This window comes from Agelaius tricolor, unplaced genomic scaffold (genome assembly GCF_023055355.1).
Source record: "Agelaius tricolor isolate 1412-34295 unplaced genomic scaffold, bAgeTri1.0.p SCAF_20, whole genome shotgun sequence".
In the NCBI taxonomy this organism is placed as follows: domain Eukaryota; kingdom Metazoa; phylum Chordata; class Aves; order Passeriformes; family Icteridae; genus Agelaius; species Agelaius tricolor.
This window is the reverse complement of record NW_027269280.1, coordinates 3,772,427-3,797,694: the sequence shown is the minus strand read 5'-3', so window position 1 is coordinate 3,797,694 and position 25,268 is coordinate 3,772,427. Positions and strand designations below refer to the sequence as shown.

The 25,268-nt window shown below is 42.6% G+C and overlaps 1 protein-coding gene across 4 annotated transcripts in view; it reads left to right on the top strand.

Annotated features, from left to right (window-relative positions):
* Positions 1-25,268, top strand: part of HECTD4 (HECT domain E3 ubiquitin protein ligase 4) — a 68,817-nt gene that overhangs the window by 16,092 nt on the left and 27,457 nt on the right. The window contains exons 6-39 of one of the 4 annotated variants that reach the window (XM_071445166.1): positions 542-680; positions 1,884-2,054; positions 2,827-3,019; positions 4,371-4,532; positions 4,628-4,741; positions 4,930-5,070; positions 5,406-5,638; positions 6,028-6,173; positions 7,923-7,993; positions 8,498-8,603; positions 9,194-9,314; positions 10,143-10,265; positions 11,461-11,585; positions 12,595-12,748; positions 13,000-13,100; positions 13,876-14,074; positions 14,984-15,103; positions 16,208-16,312; positions 17,342-17,505; positions 17,823-18,056; positions 18,190-18,382; positions 18,537-18,641; positions 18,725-18,813; positions 19,118-19,293; positions 19,964-20,099; positions 20,245-20,386; positions 20,473-20,639; positions 21,163-21,309; positions 21,591-21,775; positions 22,154-22,307; positions 22,545-22,825; positions 23,246-23,435; positions 24,269-24,350; positions 24,912-25,114. In XM_071445166.1, coding sequence (XP_071301267.1) covers positions 542-680; positions 1,884-2,054; positions 2,827-3,019; positions 4,371-4,532; positions 4,628-4,741; positions 4,930-5,070; positions 5,406-5,638; positions 6,028-6,173; positions 7,923-7,993; positions 8,498-8,603; positions 9,194-9,314; positions 10,143-10,265; positions 11,461-11,585; positions 12,595-12,748; positions 13,000-13,100; positions 13,876-14,074; positions 14,984-15,103; positions 16,208-16,312; positions 17,342-17,505; positions 17,823-18,056; positions 18,190-18,382; positions 18,537-18,641; positions 18,725-18,813; positions 19,118-19,293; positions 19,964-20,099; positions 20,245-20,386; positions 20,473-20,639; positions 21,163-21,309; positions 21,591-21,775; positions 22,154-22,307; positions 22,545-22,825; positions 23,246-23,435; positions 24,269-24,350; positions 24,912-25,114 — 5,172 coding nt within the window. Of the gene's footprint in view, positions 1-541; positions 681-1,883; positions 2,055-2,826; positions 3,020-4,370; positions 4,533-4,627; positions 4,742-4,929; positions 5,071-5,405; positions 5,639-6,027; positions 6,174-7,922; positions 7,994-8,497; positions 8,604-9,193; positions 9,315-10,142; positions 10,272-11,460; positions 11,586-12,594; positions 12,749-12,999; positions 13,101-13,875; positions 14,075-14,956; positions 15,104-16,207; positions 16,313-17,341; positions 17,506-17,822; positions 18,057-18,189; positions 18,383-18,536; positions 18,642-18,724; positions 18,814-19,117; positions 19,294-19,963; positions 20,100-20,244; positions 20,387-20,472; positions 20,640-21,162; positions 21,310-21,590; positions 21,776-22,153; positions 22,308-22,544; positions 22,826-23,245; positions 23,436-24,268; positions 24,351-24,911; positions 25,115-25,268 lie in introns of all 4 variants that reach the window. The other 3 variants (XM_071445164.1, XM_071445165.1, XM_071445162.1) reach the window with 3 other exon arrangements.

Below are 25,268 nucleotides of genomic sequence, written 5' to 3'. Positions count from 1 at the left end.
CCCAGCTCAAACCAATCTGTGATTCCATGATACTGTGAATTGTCATTAAATGCTATTTTAATGTGTTGGGTTTCTCATCTGAAATTCTTCTTGAGTGTGTTTTGTCTAAAATTAAAGAACAAGTTGAGGTTGGAAGGGGCCTGTAGAGGCCGTTAGTTCAACCTCCACAGCAGCAGAGTTTTAAATTCATTTTGAATTTTTAATGTCTAGTATGTTGGTTGGTTCTCTGCTGAGAGGGATATACTACAGACCAGTTCTGTGACTTCTTATTTATAGCTGAGTTTGTGAGTGTTTGTTTGCTAATTATGTCATTCATTAAGTAATTAGTGCAGCTGTGACTCACTGTACCTCCTTGCTTCTTCATCGCTCGAAAACCACGAGGCTTTTTACGCTTAAAGCCTTTCACAAGAAAAATTGCTGACTTGAATAAGTTCAGTCAAAGTTCAACACTGTGGTTGCATTGTGGCTGTTATTTGAAATAAAAGCCAAAGAAGCAGGGCAGGGTTGATGGAGTTTGAACATCCTGGTGGGTTTTTTCCAGGGGGTTTGTGTACTGCCGGAACGAGGAGCTGGAGACGGGCTGGGTGGCTTTTGGCAACGGCAAACTCCTCCATCGGCCCGTGTCCTTTGATAGCAAACCTCACTACCTGTTCCAGCTCGTGGATCAACATACCCTGCAGGTAAAGGGGACAGGAACAAAGCAGGCTGAATGAATCACACTCATTTTAGCTTTAATTGGTTTTAGCCTTGAAGTTTCTTGTTTTGTGAAACTGCGTTTTTCTAACCCCGCCTTGACGTGACTCTGTGGTGAATGTGGAAGTTATGGTAGAGATGTTACTGTTTCAATGTGTCTTATATACAAATATATGTATTTATCTCTAATTACACTGTTGTGTATTATGGGGTACTGGTAGAGCTTGTTCAGCCTGGAGGAGACTGAGGGGAGACCTCAGCCCAATCCACAGCTTCCTCAGGAGGGGCAGCCCCAATCTCTGCTCTCTGTGAGCAGGGACAGGACCCAGGGAGCAGCTGGAGCTGTGTCAGAACAGGCTTAGGTTGGGTATCAGGGGAAGGTTCTTCCTCCAGAAGGTGCTGGGCACTGCCCAGGCTCCCCAGGGAATGCTCAAGGCTGACAGAACTCCAGGGGCATTTGGACAATGCTCTCAGGGATGCCCAGGATGGGATTGTTGGGGTGTCTGTGCAGTGCCAGGGTTCAGTAATGATCCCTGTGGGTCCCTTCCCACCCAGGATATTCCACGATTCCAGTGTGGTCACATCTTAAAGCAATCAAACAACAGCAAAATGCACTTTGATTTAAATCAAGAATGTGTTCTTCCTGAACAGCTCTTTGTTCTTCCCCTGTCCCAGAATCCAGGTGTTGTTTCAGATCTGGTTGTGATTTGATTTGTGGATAAACAAGTTTGTAAAACTGGGGTAGTTTGTTTACTTTGGGGTTTTTCCTGCGGTGGTTTTTGGGATGGATACACACATTTATGTCCAGTGTGTTTCCTGATGCTGAGAATGTTTAATTCCCCTTTTCCTCTGAAGTTTCAAGCAATGTTTAAGAGAAGTTGCAGAAAGTAGGTGACTCAATAGGAAGTGTATTTTCCTTGTGGTACTGTGGGTTTGTTCTCCATCATTAGAGAGGAGATGATCCTTTTATTTTTAGATAGGTTAAATTTGAGATCTCTGAGCTGGTTTGGATATTTGGCAAATATCACAGAATAGCTGTTGGTAATAAATCAATGTAATGCTACTACTAAGTCCAATATTAAGCCTCTTCTGCACTAACTGCATTTGATCTCTATTTATTTTTCATACTGTTCATACTTGTAAGGCCAAACTGCAAAATCTGACCTGTTAAGATGCTTTCTGTCTCATAGGTATGTCAGATAATCCCAATGCCAGTAAATCACTTCCCAGTTGGCAGCACTATGACCACCGTGCATCTTTCTTCAGATGGAACCTTTTTCTACTGGATTTGGTCTCCTGCAAGCCTCAACGAAAAAACCCCCAAAGGCCACTCTGTCTTTATGGATATTTTTGAAATTATAGTAAGCAAATTGTGTGTTTTCTATGCTTGATGTTGGTAGCATAACCCAGTTTAATTAAATATCAGCATTTTTTAATTGACATATTAGGTTTGGATATTTATGGGCGTGATCTGAATGGATTTATGTGAAATAACTGAACAGAACAGAAGGTCAACTGTCCAATTCCATCTCCAGAGGATTATTATATTTAGCAATATGAGTTCTCTTGTAGCATAAAATGTGGTTTTTATGTCTGTATTTCTGCTCAGCAGAGGAGGATGGAGTGGGATGGTGGAGCTGGAATTGGGAGGCTGTAGTAGTACAACTCATGGAAAATCTCTAACACTCTAAATCACATCTTCATTAAGAGATGCATTCTGCAGTAAAACATCCCCTGAACATCATGGTCTGAAGAAATCATTGCTCACACTTTTTGCCTGGAAAAATGATTGAGCCAAACACCACTAAGAAAATACAAGAGGATTATATATTTTTAAGCAGAGTTTCCTAAATAAACTCAAGTCTAGACAAGCAATTCTGTCTTTAAGAACAAGCATAAATAGAAGATACCCTATTAAATATCTCAAAGATGTTAGATATCTTCTTTTAAATTATTCTATTGAACCATGAAGTCACAAACAAAAAAAATATTCCTGTCTTGCTTTAGAACTTTGCTTTTGCAAGAACTTCTGTCAGCAAAGTTTCACTTTGTATTCCTTTGTGATACAATTTGGGTGATCTCTCAGCTATAGATTTCAATATCTAAAGTATTTTTCTCCCCCCATTTTACCAGGTAGAAAATGGCATTTGTATAGCAAATCCTCTGCAGGAAAGAATTATCCTGATGAGGAAAGAGGGGGAATCTGCCAAGAGCATCAATGAGATGCTGCTGAGCCGCCTGTCCCGGTACCGCGCCTCCCCCTCGGCCACCCTGGCTGCTCTCACGGGCTCCACCATCTCCAACACCCTCAAGGAGGACCAGGCAGGTCAGAAACACTTCCCTTTTCATTTCTTAACAAGCACAGCATCCATCCTGCTCATTACTGACCTCTTAGCACAGGTTTAAAAAAAAAAAAACACAACTGATTTTTGTCTTTTTTCCCTCAAATATGTAGTTGGAAGATCCTCAGAGTATTTGCTTAATGCTGGGATTATGAGTTCATTTGTTGAATTAGGATTGTGAGGAAACTTTAGGGATAGAAAAGAAGAAGTTTAGGGATGGGAAATTGGAAGAATTTTCAAATTCCATTATTGCAATAGTTTGGGGAATCTGGTAGTTGCATTTCTCTGCTTGCAGCTCAACTGGGCTTCTAATTGGTGTGTAAAAATGGCCTGCAGGTTAGAAAATGGAATGATTGCTTCCCCAGTCACTGGAATATTACAGATCTTTGGTGATTTTGCACTTTTTCTAGGTCATTCACACAATGTTTGGGTATTCTTTTGTGGGAACAACCCAAGTTAATGAGGGAATCTTGAATTGAGCTGCACTGATGGCTTTCAGGATGATCTGGAGCTTTGTTAGATTTGTCTGAAATTTTATCCAGTTTGTCTTGAATTATTTCTCTTCTTCCTTCACAAGTACATGAGTTTTCTTTTTTCAATTTGAAACAATTGAAGGTATTTCCATAAAAATAAATTATACATGTAATGGTTCTGCTTCCAGGGAATTTGGCAAGGAGTTAGCTCAGAGAGCTATTTTAAAGGTTGTGTTTTGCCATTTAACAACTCAAGTGCTACAGAAAAAGGAGAGTAAGTGGCTATTCTTGGCTAATTCTTGAGTCAGCACTCAAAAAGTGTTGATCAGCTGTTGCAGGAAGGAGATCATTTGGGCTGTCTACGTTTCATGAGGAGCAGGAGAACTTAAAATAGTAAATGCATAGTGAATCTCAAGTGATCTCTGGATGAGAGGAGACCATTTGGCTCCAAATGCTTTCAATGTAATTATCACCACACAATTCTTAATAGTTTTGATTATACCTAACTTTTAATTTATTTTATTTGGAAGTTGTTTTCTTTAGTTGAATAACCCATGAAACTCTGTAGCCTTGCGGGGATTGATGGTGAATGTGTGAGGTTGAGAGGCCACAGAGAAGTCATGGGTGCCCCAATCCCTGGAAATGCTCAGGGATTCATGGAGCTCTGAGCAACCTGGTCCCATGGAAGGGCTGTCCCTGTCCATGAGGTTGGGGTGGGATGCTCTTGATCCAAACCATTCTGGAATTCTGTAGAACCTTCTTAACAAACCTTCGAAACAGGGATTCCTTTGACGCCCTGAGCAGAGCTCTGCCTTGTCCTGCAGAAGTGCAGTTTGTGACCTTTCTCTGGTGCACATTGCAGCTGCCAACACGAGCTGTGGGCTGCCCCTGAAGATGCTGAGGAAGACCCCAATCTACACCTGTGGCACCTACCTGGTGATGCTGGTGCCACCCCCGGGGGGCTCGGGCAGCTCGGCCACGCGCTCGCTCTTCGGGGGCACCAGCGCTTTGTCCTCCTTAAAAAGTAAGTCAGGGCTGTTGGTGGCAGAGTGGGAGTCCTTGGCAGTCTGGAATGCAATAAACTGCTCAGGAATTGATTGGAGCTGTGTTTCTGTGTAGTTCTTGCCTCCAGCCTGGTGTTCAACATCTCGGATGGGCAGTTCACCAGCAGGGCAGATCTCATCGATGCTGCGGGCAGCTCGCTCGGACGGGGGGCTCTGGTGCCAGGCCTTGGTAAGGAGTAGATCAGTCCTTCAGATCCTGAATGATCCATCTGGGATTGACATTGCAGTCAGCAACTCTGCACTGGGGTGGGGTAAAATCAACTTTTAAAGCAGGTAGTTTGGATTTACAATGCCTATAAAGATGCTTCAGTCTGGTTTTCTGCTAAATTGATGTGTGAAATATTTTCCTTCTCTCAGGTGCTTGTTATGATACAATGAATAACATGATCTGGACGTGCTCCAATGATTATATTGATCAGTGGTGCAATCCTGGGAACCAGGCATTCCACTGTGTGTGCCAGAGGCTGGGAGTGAGTCACATCATCGCAGAGCCCAAAGGTGAGGGGAGCCCAGGAGTCAGCACTTTGTACAAAGGGGAAGTGGAACAGGAGTGGCAGAGAATAAACAGACAGAAACTGCCTTGCTGTTAACAGCTGAGTTAATTCCTGAAAAGAGTGGTAAATATTGGTCATGGTTTAGCTTTCATTTAAGAGAGGGAAAAGTACAAAGTGACGTGTGGGGAAGATTCCAGATTCTTGCTGCCTTCAGCACAATAGAAAGGTGATTTGGGTAATCCTTTTATGCCCTGAAGTTGATTTATTGCATCTTAGAAGCAAAGGCTGATAATCCAGTCTGTGTCTATAGACAGCATTGGAACTCTCCTCTCCTTGCAGGGGATGCAACAACCACAAATGAGGTCATTAACCAGTTACTGCACCATGTTGGTGCCATGTGCATCCACCAACTCAACCTCCTGGCAGCCAGCAACAACCTCCCCATCAGCAATTTTCTGGGCAAGCAGCATCCCATTGAAGCCCATCACCTGAGCAGCATCTGTGACATTATGGAGAAGGCCATGGTCAATGGAGACACCTGCATCATCCGCTGCATCCTCGTTGTCTTCCAGGTACAGAACCTGAAATGGGCTTCAAAACTCACCTGGAAAAATGAAAAACTTGGGTTGGAGCCACTGGTTTCATTTTTATTTAATTTTTTTTTTCTCCATTGGAATCCATGTAATGGAGGTTGATTTAGCAGTGGCTTTGCAATATTTTATATATTCCTTTAAGAGCCCTAATTTAAATACAATCTCTATAGATTAAAATAAAACACAGAGAGGTTATATCCTTCTTTCTTTGTATTTCCCTCCCTCCATTTTTTGATTCAAAATCAGATTCTGACTCTCAGATTTCTAGACCCACACAAATAGTTTGAGAAACTGACTGCTGAAAATAAGTTCATGTAAGTAATGTACATATTTTTAATATTAATATTTTTGTCTTTAATTTTTCTTAGGTGGTTTTTAAATTTTTCTTCAGCCCCCAAACTGAAAGGAACAGAGACATTGTCAGAAGGTCTGGGCTGTTGCTGTGGCAGTTACTGATGGCCCCAAGGGATCAGATCTGCTCTGAAATCCAGAAGGAAGTTTGTCTGGCTATTAGGTGAATATCAACTTAACTTAGAATTTAGTTTCTTTGAAATAGAGTGACAGATGAACATTCACATTGTATTTAGTTTAATTTTACAGTAATATGAGGAAATGTAGTGTGATAGATTTTAAGACATAATATGATAGAATTATTACAGTTTGTGTCTGTGGGAGAAGAGATACAATGTGTTGGTCTTGATGAAATAACAAGTAGCAATTACTTTCTTTTCATTTGTTTCTTTTTTACTTGCTTTCTTAAGGATTTTTTTTAATATTGATTATAAAATAGTTGCTAAATTCAAGCAGAGTTTCTTTGAACGAGTTCCTTATTTGGCTGCTGTGGTGTTCAGGGGAAGGCACAGCTGGTGTTGGCAGCTCTCACCTCAGTGGTAACACTGGAGTGAGTTCTCCTGAACAGAAGGAACATCAGGAGAAGCAGAATTAATGATGCTGGAGGGGTTAATGATGCTGGAGGGGTTTATGATACTGGAGCAATGCTCTGAGACTGAAGGCCCAGGGGAGAAAAAGAAGTGTGGTTGTATCTCCTGAAAAGGAGCTAATGGAAACCTCAGGGCCAAGGAACGCTGGCTCCAGTGTGCCAAGGACAAACAGAACCTGCATTTTCCAGTGGGAAGTGCTCCAGAGGTTGAGAGCAAAACCTTTTGAAGACCAACCTGAATTTTCTTGGTGTGAATCACAACCTCCCAGATTTCTGTGGCTCTGTGCAGCTGCTGAGTGAAGCACAGTTTGGCTCAGGAGGGTCACCTGGCATTTCCAGGGCTGTGCTCTCTGCCAGGGAAAAGTCTCTACCTTGTAATACCTGTGTGTTCCTGTGCCTTGGGAAGCAGCTCCAGGGTGGGCACTGGGTGATGTTTCCTTCCTCCTGTGTCCTCCTTGGGGGATTCTGGTGCCAGTGGAGCCCTCAAAGGGAGCTGGAAATGTGTGATAACTTTTCCTGAGGTTTCTATCAGAGAGGATCAGCATGAGCCAGAGGGAAGGAAGCTGCACTAATCTCTGCTCACAGTGTGAAGCTGAAAAACATCTCAGTTTTCTTTTCTTGTTACTGAAAAAGAAAAGGGAAAGGAAATGGCAAAGTTGCATAATGATTTCAGCACTTCACACAGGCATGAAGTGCTCCTTTGAAGTGATTGTGATCTCAATGGGGAAATTCACACAGAAAGGACAGAGTTCATCTCAAGTTAGAGGGAAAAAGTCTCCACATGGAATGTTCCTGAAATGCTCTTTCCAGAATCTTCTGTGTCATTTAAGACTTCTACAGAGCCAGTCTCCAAAAAGTACAAAACTGTAGCAGTAGTGATTCCTTGATTATTGTGTTGGTGTTTTCCTCTGTTCTTAGCACAGAGAAGCCTCAGCTCTTACCCCATCACCAGAGTTTTTGGGGGTTTTCTCTGGGCCATGATCATTTTTCCTGACACCTCTGTTTCTTAACAAACTGATTGTGCTGCCTTGTGTGCAAGTGATGAATGGGGAGTTTTCCAGAGGGAAGCAAATAGCTCTTGGAGAAACTTTGGGACCTAAACAATAAAATATAATTGATTACAAGAGATTCCTGGAGAAAACAGCTGCTCATGTTCTAATATTGATGTTAAAATCTGGAGGATGCTCTTGTAAGCCTTTACACAGACATTGTAAATGTTCCATCAGATGCTGAGTGTGTGGTGCCATTTGTCACATGTCCACTGAAATGGTTTTGTTCACTTCTAAATCCATCAAGTAATGCATGATTTTATTTTTTCCTTAGCTCTGGTTTAAATATCCTGTATCCTGGAGAAGCAGAAATCAATAATTTATTGAAATTGGTCTTAACTGAAGGTGAGAATGTCTTATTGCCAGGTGAGAGTGGGGTTTTTCTGAGAACAAAAAATCCAAGTACATCTCAGGCTTAGAGGGAGAACAATGTGGGATATTGAGCACTACTCTGCTTTAAATCCATTAAAGGAAATTATGGGATGCTCCAAAAGGCTGCATGGCCTAGGGTAGGTCAGGTGGGGAAAAGGAATATTTGCAAGTACCCAGTGATCAGAGGTGATGCTAGACCTCAGTGGAGGGGGAACAATGTCCTTGAGTTCAGCAGGAAATGGGAATCTGGCCTTGAAGCAGCTGATGCTCAGTAATTTGTTACTTCACAGGAAAATGTTGGAGCTCAGTGCTGGGAATTTCCAATTTTCCCAGTGCCACGGGCAGGGAAAGTGCTCCCAGTCTGCTCACCCTGGGAATGCAGCCATTCCTGAGCTCTAGTCTGGGTTAAATGAGATATTGGGGAAGTAAAATCTCTCCTGGAAAATGCAGCTTTGCAAAAGTTTATTTCCCTTCCAGGAGAGAGGAACAGTGGCCTCTCCCAGCTCCGGGATGTTATCCTGACCAATTTAGCTGAGCAGCTGCAGAACAACAGATTTGGAAGTGAAGATGATGATCACTATAGGTAAAAAGCCTCTGTTTATAGGGTGTTTTTCTGTTCTTGCTTGAGGTGAACTTGCAGGAACTTCTGCTGGAATTGCTTGGTGTGTTCCTGCAGTGTGACCTGAATGCTGTGTGTGTCTGGGGGGGAAGATTTCAGTAGGGTGAGGGAGAGATTTGATGTTTTAGGGCAAATTTCGGATGCTTCTGTACCCAGCCTGGGTTTGGAATTTCTTGTTCCTTGCCATGTTCATGGTAAATTTGAATGATCATTTCATAAAGATGATTTTATAGCATTTCTCTGTATATCATAAAGTCTGTATGTCATTCCAGCAGTAAAACTGCCAATCTCAAGTACCTGTACAAGCTGGGAGGAGTCTTTTCTAGGAGCCATAAGAAATCACAGATTCACACCAGCACAGTGCAGCAACCCCCTGGAAATCTGTTGTACTTGTTAAACATTTCAGCCTTGGCTTTTTTTTGTGTCTGAAGTTGAAGTTTGATCCTTGTTTAGGTTTCCCATATCTGGGATCCAGCTTGCAGAGTGAGCTGAGCTGTACAAAATGCACAATAATTAATGATTTACATTTTCCACCTTTCTTGCCTCTCCTGAAGACTCAATGATGAGCTCTTGCACTACATCCTCAAGATTGTTGTCCGAGAATCTTGTGTCTTAATCACCAAGTGCCAAACTGTATCTAAAGATGACTTTCAAAGGCTTCTTTCAACTGTGCCTGTAAGTAAAATGTGTTTTGATAAAAGCATCTCTGCCTTTGGCTGTGTTTCCTCCTTGAATCCATCCTGTTCACTGAGTACCAGGAGGTGAAACTTTTATAATGGTGTCTTAACAAATCCAGGAGAAGAATTGTCTTTTGTTTGTGCTGTGCAGGGAAGAAAAGAATAATTTCTCACAACAAAGGAAATAGTTCAGTAATGCTGGAATGGGTTTATACACAGATTTATTTGCTGGTTGCTGTTCAGTTTTAAAGCAAAGTTTGTGGATCTCAATATTCAACACAGCTTCAAGAATCCAACGTGCAGTTGTGTGTTGTGGTTCATACAGGATGAAAGAGTTACAGTGACAGGACTGAGGTGAAGCTGACATTTGATGGTAAAACTGTGGGCAGGTGTTTTCAGCAGGATCAGCTCCCTGGGACAGGCAGGTTGGGCTTCCATAGAAATGCTGGAGGGGCCAGGATGTCCTGGCCTGTGGGGATGAGGAGTGGCATGGAACCATCACCTTCAGAGTGGGAATTGCATTTATCTCTCTGGTGGCTCAATCTTTTCAGAATTAATTAATCCTTAGAGCTCCTGAATGTTGCTGAAATGTTCCAAACCTGAACAAAGTTATGCTGCCTCTTTATGTTTTTGTGAGTTACTTCACAAAATTCAGCATTTTGCAACCGGTTTCTTTCCTAAATATATCAAATTATTTCTTTGTTCTTTCTTTTCTTCTTCCTCAACCTTTTTTTTTCCTCTCTCCACCTTCCAAGTCTGAGGCTTGCCTGACTCAGGGTTGATGAAGGGTTTGGATAATGCAAAGTTTTACTTATTTGTGTTCAAGGCTGCATCCTCGTGCTTGCGGTACCTGATGGCTGTGCAGAACCACCTCCTCAGTAACACTATTTTGATTAAACCTGATGACAATGATGACAGTGACAGCTCCTTGCAGGGAGAGACATTGAAGGTACAGGTAAACACCAAGTTTTATTCTAGTATGGCTCTCTCCAGTCAGTGTGCCTGTGACACCTTGGTCCTGAGTGCATTTGCTGTTTGCTGGGGGTTCTTTTCCTTTTGATAGACTTAAATAGCTGGAGAACAGGGACAAACAGTCCAGAGGAAAATCTGCAGTTATTCTGTGTTCAGGATTCCAGCTTGCAGTCCCTATTATCAGTAAGAGCAGACACTTCCCTTCCTAAATATATGTATAATGAGATTTTAAGTATATTTTAATTAGTATGTGCTGGAAGGATTCCTGGCACAGGAATTTCCTTTCCTAGGCATGTTACCCCAGACACTTTTTCCTCTCCAAATCACTCAGGTGGTCCTTGAAAAAAATATTATTAAATAAATAGAAAAAGGGTTTCTTATTTGCCTTACCTGGCTATTGCATTTTTGCAGTTTAAACAAAGCTTGTGTACAGCCACTTCCATCATTTACCTGAAATAGAGAGACTAAAGTTTGTGGCAAGGAAGCTGTTAGAGGACAGGCTTTGGTTGGTAGAAGTTTATTTAAATGCTGCATTTCCCACTGCTTCATCCAACTCCCAGGTTTGCCCTGGAGTGCAGGTTGTATAATAATAGTAATAGTAATAGTAATAATAATAATAATAATAATAATAATAATAATAATAATAATAATAATTCCCCAATGGAATTGATTTCCGAATTTCTGGTATTTTGCTGAGCCACTTTTCTCTGCTGCTCTTTGAGGCTGTGTGTGTTTGTGAGCTGCTGCAGTTAGAAGTGATTTGTTCAGGCTCATTGAGTAAATGCTAACTATTGGAGTATTTTTCTTGTCTCGCTGTTCACGCCGTGTTCATTGTTCAGTTTCTCTCTCTGCAGTGCTCCTCATCCCTGCTAGGACATTGTGTCACCAGTCCTGTACCTTGGCTGGCTCTCAGCTCTCTCCTGTGCTGGACTTGGGGCTTCCTTCCCTCTAGAAACTGGATGTGCATCCTGTAAAACATGCACCTAGTTTCTCCCAGCACTTTGGGGCTTAACATTAATCAAATTTAAGTCTTGGATGAATCTCCTGCTGCAGGCCTGCCAGGTCACATTATCATTCTTTTCATTTGGAAATCCATCTTTTTGTTCTGTTGTCCTTTTTCGGAGGGATTCTCTAAGAATTTAAGTATCCTGTAACTCTTTTTTTTCACTTAGGAACTCAAGACCAGCATTTTGTCTCTTGCCACACAAATTCTCACAGGATGTGATGAAGTCTTAGAAATGCTGCAACAAGTCACTACAGCACTAATTAACAGTGACATTTCTGACAGGGAGCAAAGGTAAGACAAGTGGGAGGATCCTAATTTGGAAACAGGGAACTGCTGCTCTTTGTGAGCACTAATTATTCTTTATCACTTCAGATTTGAGCCTTGAATGCACAGAAACTGTTTCTTCCTGTAGCAATTGTTTAGCACTCAGCTGGTGGAGAATTTAGAATCACTCTCTGTGTCAGTCCTGATCATCTGTAGGTTGATATTTCTGTAGGAACCTCAAATTGAGAAGGTTTTAGTCAATTATAATGGTATTTATGAGTAGGATACCTGGAAGTAAACTGCAATTAGCTGGGAATACTGTTAGCTAGAACAATCTGTTTATTTTTATATTTCTGATTATTACATCCCTAGTAGCTGGATTAGATATTTATGCTTGACAATCCCTGGGTGTTGTTTTATATCCCACATATTCCATCACCTACCTTTCCCTGTCTCCCCTCCTCTTAAAAATCCACCTTGGGAATGGGGTGGAAACAAAAGCTGTGAACTTTTCTCTCCTCAAACAAACAGCTCCCTGTCCCAGCTGTGTTCCAGGTTTCACTTTCTGCTTCTCTGTGCCTGCAAGATTAGTTGTGTTTATTGACAACACACAATTCCTGGGTGATATTTTCATATGAGTTCGTGTTCAAATATATTTTTGTAGCTGCAGATCCTTTTCAAGTCCTTTGAGCTCCATGTGCTGGGAGCTGATATCCACACTGGTGCATTTGTGTTTGATGGGGACTTTCATCCTGTGCCCAGGGGAGCTTATCCTTCTCTGAGTAATTATTAAACTGTTGATTTACTGTCTCTGCTCTCAGATTGTTCAGTAAAAATTGTCAGCAATTCAAGGTCACTGGCACTTGGGAGAAGTTGTAGTGGTTTCAAGATTGTTTTTGGGGATTTTGTTAACATAATGCAAACATTCTCTGCTGAATTTTGAGTTGCTGTTACAAGATGAAACAGAAGTGACTAAAAGCAGCAGTGCTGCTCTATGCAAAGAGTTGTTCCTCTGTAACTTTGCCTCTCCTTCCAGGTTAAAAGGCCTGGAGCAGATCACAAAGGCCACCATGCTTGGCCACCTGCTGCCTGTGCTGCTGACATCCCTGATGCACCCAAACCTGCAGACCCTGACCATGGCTGATGCCCTGATGCCTCAGCTGGTGCAGCTGGTCCTTTACACCAGCCAGGTAGGGGCTCTGTGCCACCCTGGGCTGCCCAAATCTGCTCAGCTTCCTCCAGACACTCACCCACACCAGAGTTCAGCTTCCTCAGCAGCTGCCAGAGCTGCTGGTGCTGAATGTTCCATTTGACTGCTCCAGGAGCTACTCAATCATGATTTATTGTCAATAACAATGATAATTGTTAATTATTTCAGTAATGAGCTCTTAAAATGCTTTACAGTTTGCATGTCCCTAACACTGTGTATTTTGGGCCACAGACTGCACTGCTGCTTAAAACCCAGTCTCCAGTTTTCTCAGAGCTGAACAGTTCCCCCAGTTGTGCTCCAGAGCAGAAAGGGAAGCAGTTACCTGATGAGAGGTGATTTTCTTTACATTTGGGTCTTTTCATGGGATAAACTGCACTGTAATGTCTATCTGACCATTGCTGTGAGATAAAGCAGCAGTTTTTAATTTGAATGATTTTTTTTAAGTGTGCTGGAATGATTTCTAAGGCTGTCTCAGTTTTATATAAGCTTCTGCAAAAGGCAGTTAGTTCCAAATTTTGTTCTCTACATAGAATTAAATTATTAATAACTTCAGGTTGTTTACACAGAGTATGGTTTGTTCTGTTTTTTTTCCTCTTCTCAAGCATTAGAAATTAAATCTAAATGTTTCTCACACAATAAATTAGGCTAGGGAGGACCATCAGGAGAAAATGTAAATTGCTCTGGCAGCATGAGATACAGAATTAAAACCATTGCAAAGCTATTAAATGGTTTAATTTACAGAGAAATAACATTTTTAACTCCTGCATTTAAATGCTGTGTCTCAGCTCAAAGTTTTCCAGCTCTTGCTTAGGAACAGAAACAAACAGCTAAAATCAAATAAAAATGCTTATTTGCAGCATTGGAGAATTTACAATACTAAGGAATTTGTGATAATGGGATTTTTTTGTGAATAAGAGTACATGTAATGTATGAATAATGATGATAATATATATAAAACATGAATTCCCTCAATACAGTAATGCCTAAAACCAGCAGTCAGTTCCTTGTCTCTGTGTGTCAATACTGAGAGGTGATTTTTAAATACTTTCTTGAATGACAGAAATCTCTGTGCTGTATTTTAGGCCCAATTTCTCACTCTATTTTCAGGATGCTGGAAGAGAAGGAAGAGCCAGGATTCCTGACTGGTTTGAAGATCCCTGCTCCCTGGGCTGCTGGCAAGACTGTGGAGACAGTGCATCCTGTCAGGGATAACTACAAATTCAAGGAGACTGTCCACATCCCAGGAGCCCGCTGTTTGTATCTTAGATTTGACAACAGATGCTCCTCCCAGTATGATTATGACAAGGTAAGCAAGGCCCAGCTCAGCACCTCTGCAGTGAGGGAATTCCCTCCAAAAAATTGGGAGTTCTGCCATGGGACAAGTGTGGGAGGCTCCAGGGACTGGGGAGGTTGAGGGATGGTTTGGGTTGGTTTTTCCCCTTGGAAATTCTATCAGTTCTGGTTTTTTAAAAAAATTATTTCAGGCTGGCTAGACTGTCCAAGTTTGAGTTTTCTCATTTTTACTCACGTTCAGTTTTCTTTATTTCCTAAATTTTAATCCAACTGCCTCCTTTGATCAGCAAAGTTGGTTTAAACTGGGCAGAGCTGGAGAGGTTCCTTTTTCCCTGATGATAAAGAGCTTGTTTACCTGGGTTAATAGGAACAAATATTTTAATTTTAAGAAAACAACCAATAGCACTTACCCACTTTGTGTTAGCTGCTTATGCTTCTTGCTGAGTGCTGCTGTTTATTCTTTGGCATAGAGCAAGTCCTGATGCTCATAAATAACTGATGGGAGTATCTTTAATTAGTAATGGCTTACATTAATATTGAACTCCCCCAAAAAACCCTGATCCCACCAAAGCCATGACAAAACTTTGGCTTTGCTGGGAGCAGGATCAGCCCCTCACTGCTAGGGAAGGAGTTTGTGCTCTGCCTCAGGGCTGGCAGTCAGGATTGCCCCTGCTCTGCTCCCAGCCCTGCTGTGTGAGCAGGGACCAAGCCCCTGCAGTCCCTGTGTGCCTCAGTTTCCCCATCTGTAAAATGGGGATAATAATACTTAACCCTGCTGCCCTCACCGAGCCCGTGAGGATCGGTTCACGTGCATGGAGCGCTTCGAGAGTCGAAAGCGCGGTGGAAGTGCTAAGTATTATTATTATTATTAGGTTTTCTTGTTTTTCTCTTACAGTCTAACAGTGTATTTTATGTTTTGAAGTTGGTGATCTATGCTGGTCCTAGCACAAACAGTAGGAAGGTTGCTGAGTATGGAGGCAATACACTGGGATATGGCAGCCGTAGTGTCTTAGGAACGGGGTGGCCCAAGGACTTAGTGAAGGTACAGTATTCCCATCCCCCCCTCTTTCCCATAGAAAATCCCCTTTGGAAACCATGCCCAGCCCATTTTACCCTCATGGCTATGCATTCCAAGCTTTTAAATGTACAGTTATCCATGATGAGATCCCTGCTCAGTGAACTGTTGTGTCCTTGGGGGAGAGCTTTAAACTCGGCTCTGTGTTCTGTGTGATGCTTCCCTTGGAGTTTGTTTTGTGTCTTCCTGGAATTCCTGATGGAGGTGTTTGAGTCCTGCAGTCTCTAATGGCATTGCTCTTCTCCTAAGTACACCCTCCTAGGCAGATTCTCTTAAAGTCAATTTTTTTGATAATAACCCCCAAATATATCAAGTAGCAAATGTAACAAATAAAATCCAGCCATTTCTGTTGGATTTTAAAATTCCATTGGTGCTTTTGGCAGTAAAGCTAAGAAGAATCTCTCAAACTTCTTGAAACCTCAGCATTTCAATGCTTTGCCAGTGTGTCCCCTCACACACTCCGCAGTGTGATTTTATTTTTATTTAATATATATTTGTGCTGCTACATTGTCCCACGCTAAAACTGGGCTTATTTACAAAATGTAACAAAAACATTGTAGAAAGAAATCAAGAGGTAATAAACTGGAAAGCAATTTTAGACAAGAACTCTGTTGTTCACAATTAAGGGAATTTGGTTTATTTTTCACACATAGGTTTTGATGCTGTTCTTTTAGCAAGCTCCTTTATTAATTTGTTGTCATTTCTCTAATTGAAGAGCTTGTCTGTCTTCCTTCAGGAAGAGAATTGTTAATTATTGCCTGGTTTCTTGCAGACAAACAGTGAAAATCAAGGCTAAATAACACACTGATAATTTCTGCTTTTGATTTTACAGCTATGGTGGTTCTTTTTGTTTTACTGCAGTCAGCCAGCAGCAAAATTAAGTTTTCCCCTAAAAGACACCTTTACCAAAAGGAAAAAAAAAATTAAATCAGAATATTTCGATCGAGATAAAAACAACCCCCAGATAACTGTCATTAAAAGTCATCATCACTTGTGTGAAAAACCCATTTGTTTGCCTCAATCATGAAATCTGTTTTCTTTTTCCCCCCTCCCTGCTGTGGATGTGTGAAGGTGGAAGGAGACACAGTCACGTTCTCCTTCGAGATGCGGAGCGGGCGCGAGCACAACACCCCCGACAAAGCCATGTGGGGCTTTGCCTGCACTGTCCGAGCACAGGTATCCAGGGAGGGAATCCCAGGGCAGAGCTTCAGCTTCCCCTGCCTCCTGCCTGCCACAGCACGTTCCAGATCCATGGAAATGTGCTCCCAGCTTGGCACTTGGAGATGGAAACCAGCACTGCCTGGTTTGGGCAGTGAGACAGATGGGGTGTTGGCAATGAAAGGAGGCTGAGTTTGGGATGCAGAGATCCCTGTGCATGGGCTGGCACTTGGATGTGGTGGTGTTTGCAAGGGTCTTAGGATGAGGGAGGAGATGAGAATGTTGACTCTATGTTTCAGAAGGTTTGATTTATTATTTTATGATATATATTACATTAAAACTATACTAAAAGAATAGAAGAAAGGATTTAATCAGAAGGCTGGCAAGGAATAGAAAAATAATGATAACAAAGGCTTGTGACTGACTGAGCCAGCTGGGCTGTGATTGGCCATTAATTAGAAACAACCACATGAGACCAATCCCAGATCCTCCTGTTGCATTCCACAGCAGCAGATAACCATTGTTCACATTTTGTTCCTGAGGCCTCTCAGCTTCTCAGGAGAAAAAATCCCAAGGAAAAGATTTTTCAGAAAATATCATGGCTACACTTAGGGATTCATGGAGATAGTTGTTATCAAATGTGTCTTATCTATCTCCTGAAGCCACTCCAGGATTTCTTTGTAACAACCTGAAAATCAGAGAAGTCTTGAGGAAATAATGATTCCAGCCCATGAAGAAGAGAGGGGAGGGATTCTGGGATCAAACACAGGGAATATTGAATCCCACTACAAGTTGGGGTGACTGAACCAAAAATAACTTCATCTGTTCCTTCTTGGTTCAGAAAAATAATGTTTAAATCCCTTACTTCTTGTCTTGAGTTGTTCTTACAAGTTGCTGTTAATTGTTAAGCATTTTTTGTTTAAGAGTTAAGATTGATATTGAGCTATATCTTACATTTAGAAGATTATATAGAAAATCTCCTATCTTGAATCTATTGGAAAGGACTTCCTGGTGTATTGCTTGAACTTCTCCCTGTTCCTGCTACAGGAATCCTCAGAGGATGTGTCAGGAGGTTTGCCATTCCTGGTTGACCTGGCCCTGGGCCTCTCTGTGCTGGCCTGTTCCATGCTGAGGATTTTGTACAATGGGCCAGAAATTACCAAAGATGAAGAAACCTGTCAAGAGCTCTTAAGATCTAAACTTTTACAAAGGTAAAAGAAAAATCAATTTTAATCTGAGTGTTTTTTTCTGAGGGGAAGTGACTTCTTATTTTCAAGTCTTGTGCTTTAAAGTGATGTTTGGATCATTTTTCCTGTAGTTTGTGTTGCCTAAAACTGAGTGAATATTCTCCAAAACATAGTGGGGGGTTTTAGAGTAAAAGGAGGGTTGGGTTATGCTTGGTACAAGCCACACTTCAAATATTAATATTTAATCTTTTTAATGTGTCAACTGAAGTGTCTTCCTCAATGAGGGGTGAATTAGAGAGGGGAAAAAATTCCTTTTCATTGGTTTTTACTCCTTTTTGCAGGTGCCAGTGGCAGGTGGAAGCCAACGGGGTGATATCTCCTGCCCTTACTCCAAGCCCTTCTCCATTGCCTCTGACCATAGAGGAGGACAGGGAGTTCACATATCCCTCTGATGTGCTCGTGCCTCCTGTTGGACACTACTTTGACCTGCCCAGGATTAGGCTGCCCCCAGGAATCATGATCAAGCTCAGGGAAATTTCTGGACGTGCTCGGCCTCAATTTAGACCCAGTATAAAGTAAGGAGTCTTTGTTTTCCTCTGGGTTTTGAACCTTGTTTGTGAATGCAGCATCTGATGATTTATGAATGTGAATTGTCCAAGTTGGTCTCTTACTCCTGATTAATGAGTTTGGCTTTCCCTGGAACCCTAGGGAAGTGATCCAGCCAGAAGTCATGGAGGAGATGGTGGTTTCATGTGTGATTAAACATCTCAATTTGGTTGATGCTCTCCAGTCTCTGATAAATTTCCAGTATCAGGAGGAACATGCTGAAGAATATGATTTACTCTGTAAAATTATGGGAGAGACCTTTAAGAAGCTGAATGCCATGGAGAGACAACTGCAGGTAAAAAGAAAATTATTCAAAACAACAGAAGGCTTGTTTTGAGAGAAAAGATGTATTTTAGCACCACAGAAATGCAAAATGTACTCAGATTTCTTCTTCTAAAATCCCTTCTACACCTTAAGTGCAACAAGTGTGATTTTTGTCTCTTTATCAGAGTGTGGCTGAGCTGGAGCAGAAGTGGCAGAACGAGGTGGATGATGCCATGCACGGGAAGCTGGAGAACAATGTCCCCTTTTTTTATGATTATCACTTCAATGAGGTGAGCCCTGGGGCTGCTCTGGCTGCTTGTGCCTTACTCTGCTTCCTCAAAACCTGCTCATCCTTCTCCTTCCCTTCGTTTAGAGCAAGATGAAGGAGCTGGAGCTTCTGTGCTCAATGAAGGAAGTTTCTTTTGATGGGAGTGATCTTGAGAATGTGGTCCTGGCATTAAGGTCAGTATTAGTGAACATTTGGGCCTCAAAGGAGGGGCAGCTTCAGGGCAATTCCAGGGATTTCCAAAAGTATCTGATGAATAAAAACTTCTGTGCTAAATATATTAATATTAACCTGCAACTCCTTGTGTTTGCTAAGGAATCACTTGTTTATTTCTTCCGTTTTTTCTGCTTTCTCCTTTGCTGGCACAGAACAGACTGAGGCCATAAGTCCCCTTTAGCTGACCTTTCCTCAGAAACACTTCCTTTCTGAAAGCTTTCAAACTTTGACTTGGCTTCTTTTACTTCCCTTTCACAATGCTAGGGAGAAGTTTTTCCAAGAGGTGAATTCACTGATCCAGAAGACCTCTCATCCCTTAGCAAAGACAAAAACCTTGGTGAAGAGCTTGATGAACAGAGCAGAGCTGTTGTTGCATGTGACCATTGCAGCACAGTCTGGGATCACAAGGAGCATATCTGGGACCCCTGCAGAGACTCCAGGTACGTCTCTCATTGCCAGCATTTTCTAAAGATGCCTTTTATTTCTTATTTTTACCTCTTTTGCTTTAAATTAAACGATTGTCCCCTAAATTAAATTAATTCTTTTACAATAAATAAAGTCAAGTCTTTGTTTTCTGATTGCCGTGATGATGGTAAATAAAAAGATGAGTAATAATAGGTGGAATTTAAACTTAAATCTCCTGATTTACTGAGGAAAAATACTTAACCAAATCAAAGGAAATGTGATTTGAACAATACCTGAAAATCCTCTGAGCTGGATTTGTATTTTGTTTGTAGTGAGATTGAATCATGTCTGAGCTTTAACTTCCACACTCTCTTGTTTACATATTTCATCTGAAAGCATGAGTGACTTGCAGCTGTCCTCCTAAATTTCCCTTGAGTAATTCTTAACATGTGCTGATTAATATTTTCTAAAGCTACATTTGGAAGTTTGTGACTTGAAGCCTTCAATTCCAAATCTTTAACTCTCAGCAGCGTTGAAAACAGGAAAATTCTCAGATCTGAGTTCCACATTCTTGCTTAGACTGGATTTTCCCCACCCTATGTTTCAGCTTCCACTGGGATATCCACCAGTGATTTTAAAGCCAGTTTGTAAATACTTTTCTGCACCAGGAATGACCTTTTTTATTTCTATTTTATAACACTGTAGCCTGTAAATCAGCCTCTGAGGCCAAGGTGATCTCCCACGCCGTGCGCCAGCCCGTGTTCCTGCGCAGCATGTCCGCCCCGTCCGACCTGGAGATGATCGGCAACGAGGACATCGAGTTTGCCCGGGCCAGCCAGAGGTACAGCAGGGATTATTCCTTCCCTTCCCACCTCTGTGCTGTCCCAGTGATCAGCTTGATCAAATTTATCACTGCCAGCACAGCAGCATTTGTGGTGCTTGGGTCAGCTCCCTGCTGCCAGGTGTAACGTGGCGGTTCCTTGCAGGCGCCGGCACGTCACCAGCCACAGGAGCAGCTCCTTCACCCTGCTGCAGTCCCTGGCCATCGAGGACAGCAGGGACAAACCCACCTACAGTGTCCTGCTGGGACAGCTCTTTGCCTTCATCGGGACAAACCCTGACCAAGCCGTACGTTGTTATTTCATTTCAAATTCCGCTTGCTCAGAAACAGAAGGTGCCTTGTTGGTGTCTAAATCCCCTCCCAAACCTCGCAGGTGTCCAGCAGCAGCTTCCTGCTGGCTGCCCAGACCCGCTGGAGACGTGGCAACACCAGGAAGCAGGCGCTGGTGCACATGAGGGAGCTGCTGACGGCCGCCGTGCGCGTCGGGGGCGTCACCCACCTGGTGGGCCCGGTGACAATGGTGCTCCAGGGAGGGCCAAGGTGGGTGCATTTCTGCAGAGTTCTGTGCTAGGGAATAAATTGCTTTGCACAAGGGAAAGCCAGAAGTGAGCAGCTGTGAGGGCACAAGTTAAGGTTGCAACAGACACTTTGACTCTTGTGGGGTAAAAAGGCAGAAATTTCTAAGAAATGCCTTTATTTAGCACTAGATGACCTTTCCTTTCATACTGGGCTGACATGAACCCAGGTGTATATAGAGGGTGTCCTTCTCTGTTGATTTAATTCTAAATTGATCTTAACTAGATATTAGTGGTAGATTCAGCTGAAACTGTCATCTAAATGTAGTAAATGTTTTGTATTTTGTTTGTAGTGAGATTTAATCATGACTGAGCTGTAACTACCACACTCTCTTGTTCATGTTTCATATGAAAAATGAGTGACTTGCAGTTTGCCTTCCAAGTCTCTCTGAGTAATTCTTAACATGCACTGATTATTATTTTCTTAAAGCTACATTTGGGAGTCTGTGAATTGAAGCCTTCAATTCCTAATATTTAACTCCCAACAGGATTGAAGAGCTGACGTGTGGTGGGATGGTGGAGCAGGTCCAGGAGGCTTTTGGAGAGACGATGACATCAGTGGTGTCCCTGTGTGCCCGGTACCCCATCGCCTGTGCCAACAGCATTGGCCTCTTGTGCACCATTCCCTACACAAGGTGGGCAAGGGCTTGGAGAGGGGATGGGGGACATCCACACCTGGCCTTAGTAGGCTCTGCTTTAAGGAGAAATGTTAAATAGTATAAATACATCCCCTTTACTCACCTGAGGAGCATCTGAGAACAGCCGGTTAAATTCCCTCACAATTCCATCTGGGGAGGACAAGGGAGAGGCAGAACCATATTTCTGTCAAGTGAACTAATTAATTACTGAGCTAACAGCAAGTTCTGGATTGCCATTGTGATGGAGAAGTTAATTCCACCCTGAATTTCCCCTGCAGGAGTGAGGAGAAGTGCCTGGTGCGCAGTGGGCTGGTGCAGCTCATGGACCGGCTCTGCAGCCTGAGCAGCCAGACAGAGTCCAGCTCAAATGAAAAACAGACCAAGAAACAGAAGGTGGCCACCATGGCCTGGGCTGCCTTCCAGGTGCTGGCCAACCGCTGTGTGGAGTGGGAAAAGGAAGAAGGTAGGAACACTGGGAATATCTTGTGCTGTGTGTGTTAGAATTGCCTGAGGGCAGTCACTCACCATGACTTGGGTGAATGGATTCTGTGCATTCTTAAGAAGTGAATACAATATTCAGTGCATTTTCTTCTTCTTGTTTTTTAATTCTGCCTTTTTTTTCCTCCCCATGGAAATAATTTCAAGTTTTGCCACTTGATTCTGTCTAAATATAATCAGAGAACCTGGAGATTAAATGATCCTGTGGCATTTTTCCTGTGGTAGAATTCACTCATAACACACATAAACCTACACGTGGCGTGGATGTATCAGGGGTTATTTTTGTGGTGTGTACATTGATTTTTGTTGATTACAGCTGTGCATTCTTCCATCCCTTCCAAAGGGGGTTCCACAGATGCTGTTCACTCCGGGCTGGCCAGGCAGGTCTCCAGCCTCCTCACCAACCACCTGGCCAGAGCCACTGAGTGCTGTGGGAACCAGGCTGCAGGGAATGATGCACTGCAGGATGTCCTCAGCCTTCTGAATGACCTCTCAAGGTACCAGGCCTTTCCTCTGGAGTATTTTCTTCCATGTTATCAGAGCCCATGTGGGATCTTTTGTGGATTTTTTTTAAACCATTCTAAAACTGACCCTTAATATTCGTGTTTAATCAGTGCTGTCAAGTTATGAAAGAATTGCTAAAGATGTTTTATCAGACACTGAAATTGCTTTTAATACATCTTGTAAATAATAAATGAATTTGGTTTTAATTTCAAGGTTCTTTTCCCTTTCAGGAGTCACATAGGTAAAGCCATCCTGAGCCAGCCAGCCTGTGTGTCCAAGCTTCTGTCCCTTCTCTTGGATCAGCGTCCTTCTCCCAAGCTGGTGCTTATAATCCTGCAGCTGTGTCGTGCTGCTCTGCCTCTCATGAGTGTTGAGGACTGTGGAAATGTGGAATTGCCTCCCTGGAGTTACTCAGTGCCCTCTCTGAACAGCGAGCAGGATGATCCCAGTGACCCAGCCTCCAAGATTGCCTCCCTGCTGCTGGCAAAGCTGGCAGATTATGTCGTGCCAGGTACCAGCTGCTCTTTGGTGTTGTGCCCAAGGGACTCCTGTTCCATGGAATGTTGGATTGAAAAGGCCCTTAAAACCCATCCAGTCCCACCCCCTTCACTCCTTCCACTGTCCCAGGTTGCTCCAAACCCCGTCCAGCCTGGCCCTGGGCACTTGCAGGGAACCAGGGGCAGCCACAGCTTCTCTGGGCTCCCTGTGCCAGGAGCTTTTGTATTGACAGAGAGCTCAAGCACTGGGGGGTATTTCTGAGAGCAGGATATTCCTGTGCCTTTCCATCTGCCTCCTCATTTCCCTGGCCTCAGACCAAAGTGGGTGTCTCAGTGATGTTTCAGCCACGTCCCAGATGTGTCAGCATTAGTTCCAAGGGTAAGAAAATTCATGGTTGTGTTTCTTTGTTTTCTTTTTTCCTTTCTGCTTCAAGGCTGCCAGACAGTCCTTTCTCCAACTGCCTCTGAGCCAGATACTACCTTGGCAAAAGCCAGCCCTAAAAATTCCATAAAAGGTGATAAAGATCCTGGAGAAGAAAGCGAGGCAGTGGATGGTAAACTCTCTATTTTTATCCATAAAAGAGAAGATCAGTCCTCCCATGAAGTCCTTCAGCCTTTACTAAGGTAATCTCAGCTCACTGGATTGGAATTAGAAACAATTTTGCCAATTCCCTTCATCTTCTCCTTTTTTTCCAGTGCTGCAGCTGCAGAAAAAGACTCCTAGATATAAGAGTAAATGGGAAAACAAAGTGTCTGCCCAATGTGTTGTGTTTACTGGCAAAGCAATAAGATAATGCAAAGGAACAGGGGAACTTCTTCATCTGTCTGAAAAGAATCTCATGAAAAATTAGCTACTTAGACTCAGTGTTTCTGATGGAACATCATTTGTCTTGTTTATGGTGTGACAGGCTGGGTAGGATTAACAAATAGAACTGTCAAGGCAAAATGACTTTAAAAGCACTGCTTTAATAATGCATAAGCTGGACAATAATTTGCTATTAAAGATTCTTTAGTATTCTCAGCACCCACCTGGATGTAGGGATCACTGAATGCCAGTGCTGTCACCTCCTGCATTTTGTGTTATTTGTTCCATCTTCCCCCTCTCCCTGAGTTGGTTCTGGATCCATACTCTAAAAATTACACTAAAAGGCACAAGGGAAAGGTGAACTCGAAGCCCTGGGCATTTGTGATCAATAAAAACCATTTCATGAGGCTTCTTCCTGAGGGGGGAAGGGTTAAATTGCTTTGAATAACTGCATTCAATAGGATTCAATTCCCTCTGGAAATGGGGAATGTCCTTAACTGCCTCATATTTCTCTTGCTGTTGAGCATTCAGCTGCAGAGGTGGCTTCAAATCCTTTCAAACCACCCATAATACATGGAATTGGAATGTGTAGCTCAGCTGTGATTTCCAGCAGTCAGAACAAAGCTCCTGTGTTTTGTTTCCTCTCCAACAGTAGCTCAGAAGGTCGCCCATTCCGACTGGGCACTGGGGCCAACATGGAGAAGGTGGTGAAGATGGATCGGGACATGACAAAAGTAAGAGGAGAAATAACTAAAGAATTGCTCAACATCCTAAAAATTGGTGGCCAGGCAGAATTCTTGGGTTTTACTGATGTTGAAAATGTTAAATGTTGTTTTATTCATCATTTACCTCTGTAAATACAGATCAAATACAGGGGTAAATGACGAAAAAGAATTTCAGCTGATGCCTCCTGCAGCCATTGTAGGTCAGGTTTAAGCCCCTTTGATGTTCTCTTTTCTCAAGTGTTAAATGCACATTGATAATGCAAATTTTAAGCCACACACTTGAATTAAAATTTCATGTCTTATTTCCAGAGGTGTTCTTGAGTGTTTGCACCAGAAATACTCATTGGTGGCTTTTTGATCAGAGAAATTGAACTGTTAATTTAAGAATGGAATGTTAAAGGCAGGGCATTTACCCCTGATCTCTCTGTAGATGATAAAAAGCAAGAGATAGAGCTTGTCTATGACTAACACACACCCAGGAGGGGGTTTTGCTGTGTTCCCAGCACTTGTACATGAGCAGAGTGACCAAACAGATCTGACATTTGCCTTCCATGGCAATTTCCTTCGCAGAGTGGCTGCTGTGAAGTCATTACAGAAGAAGCTGCTGCAGCTCTTAGAAAGGCAACCAAGTGGGCACAATCTGGGCTGATAGTGAGTGTGGGGCCACCCATAGAGACTGTCAATCCAGAGAGCACCAGTGGCTTGTCCACTGGGGACAAAAAGAAGACTGCACAAACTTCCATCTGCAGGGAGAGGAATTCAGAGCTCGCCAGGTAAATCCCTTAGCCTGCATTCTGCTTTTCTCTCTACCAATATTTGTGGTGCTCCCAAAGATAATCTGGCTGTTCTGAAAAAGGAAGAAAAACTTCCTTATTCTTTATTTTTGTGTCTTTCTTGTTGACACTTGAAGCTTCTTTTCATTCTGTG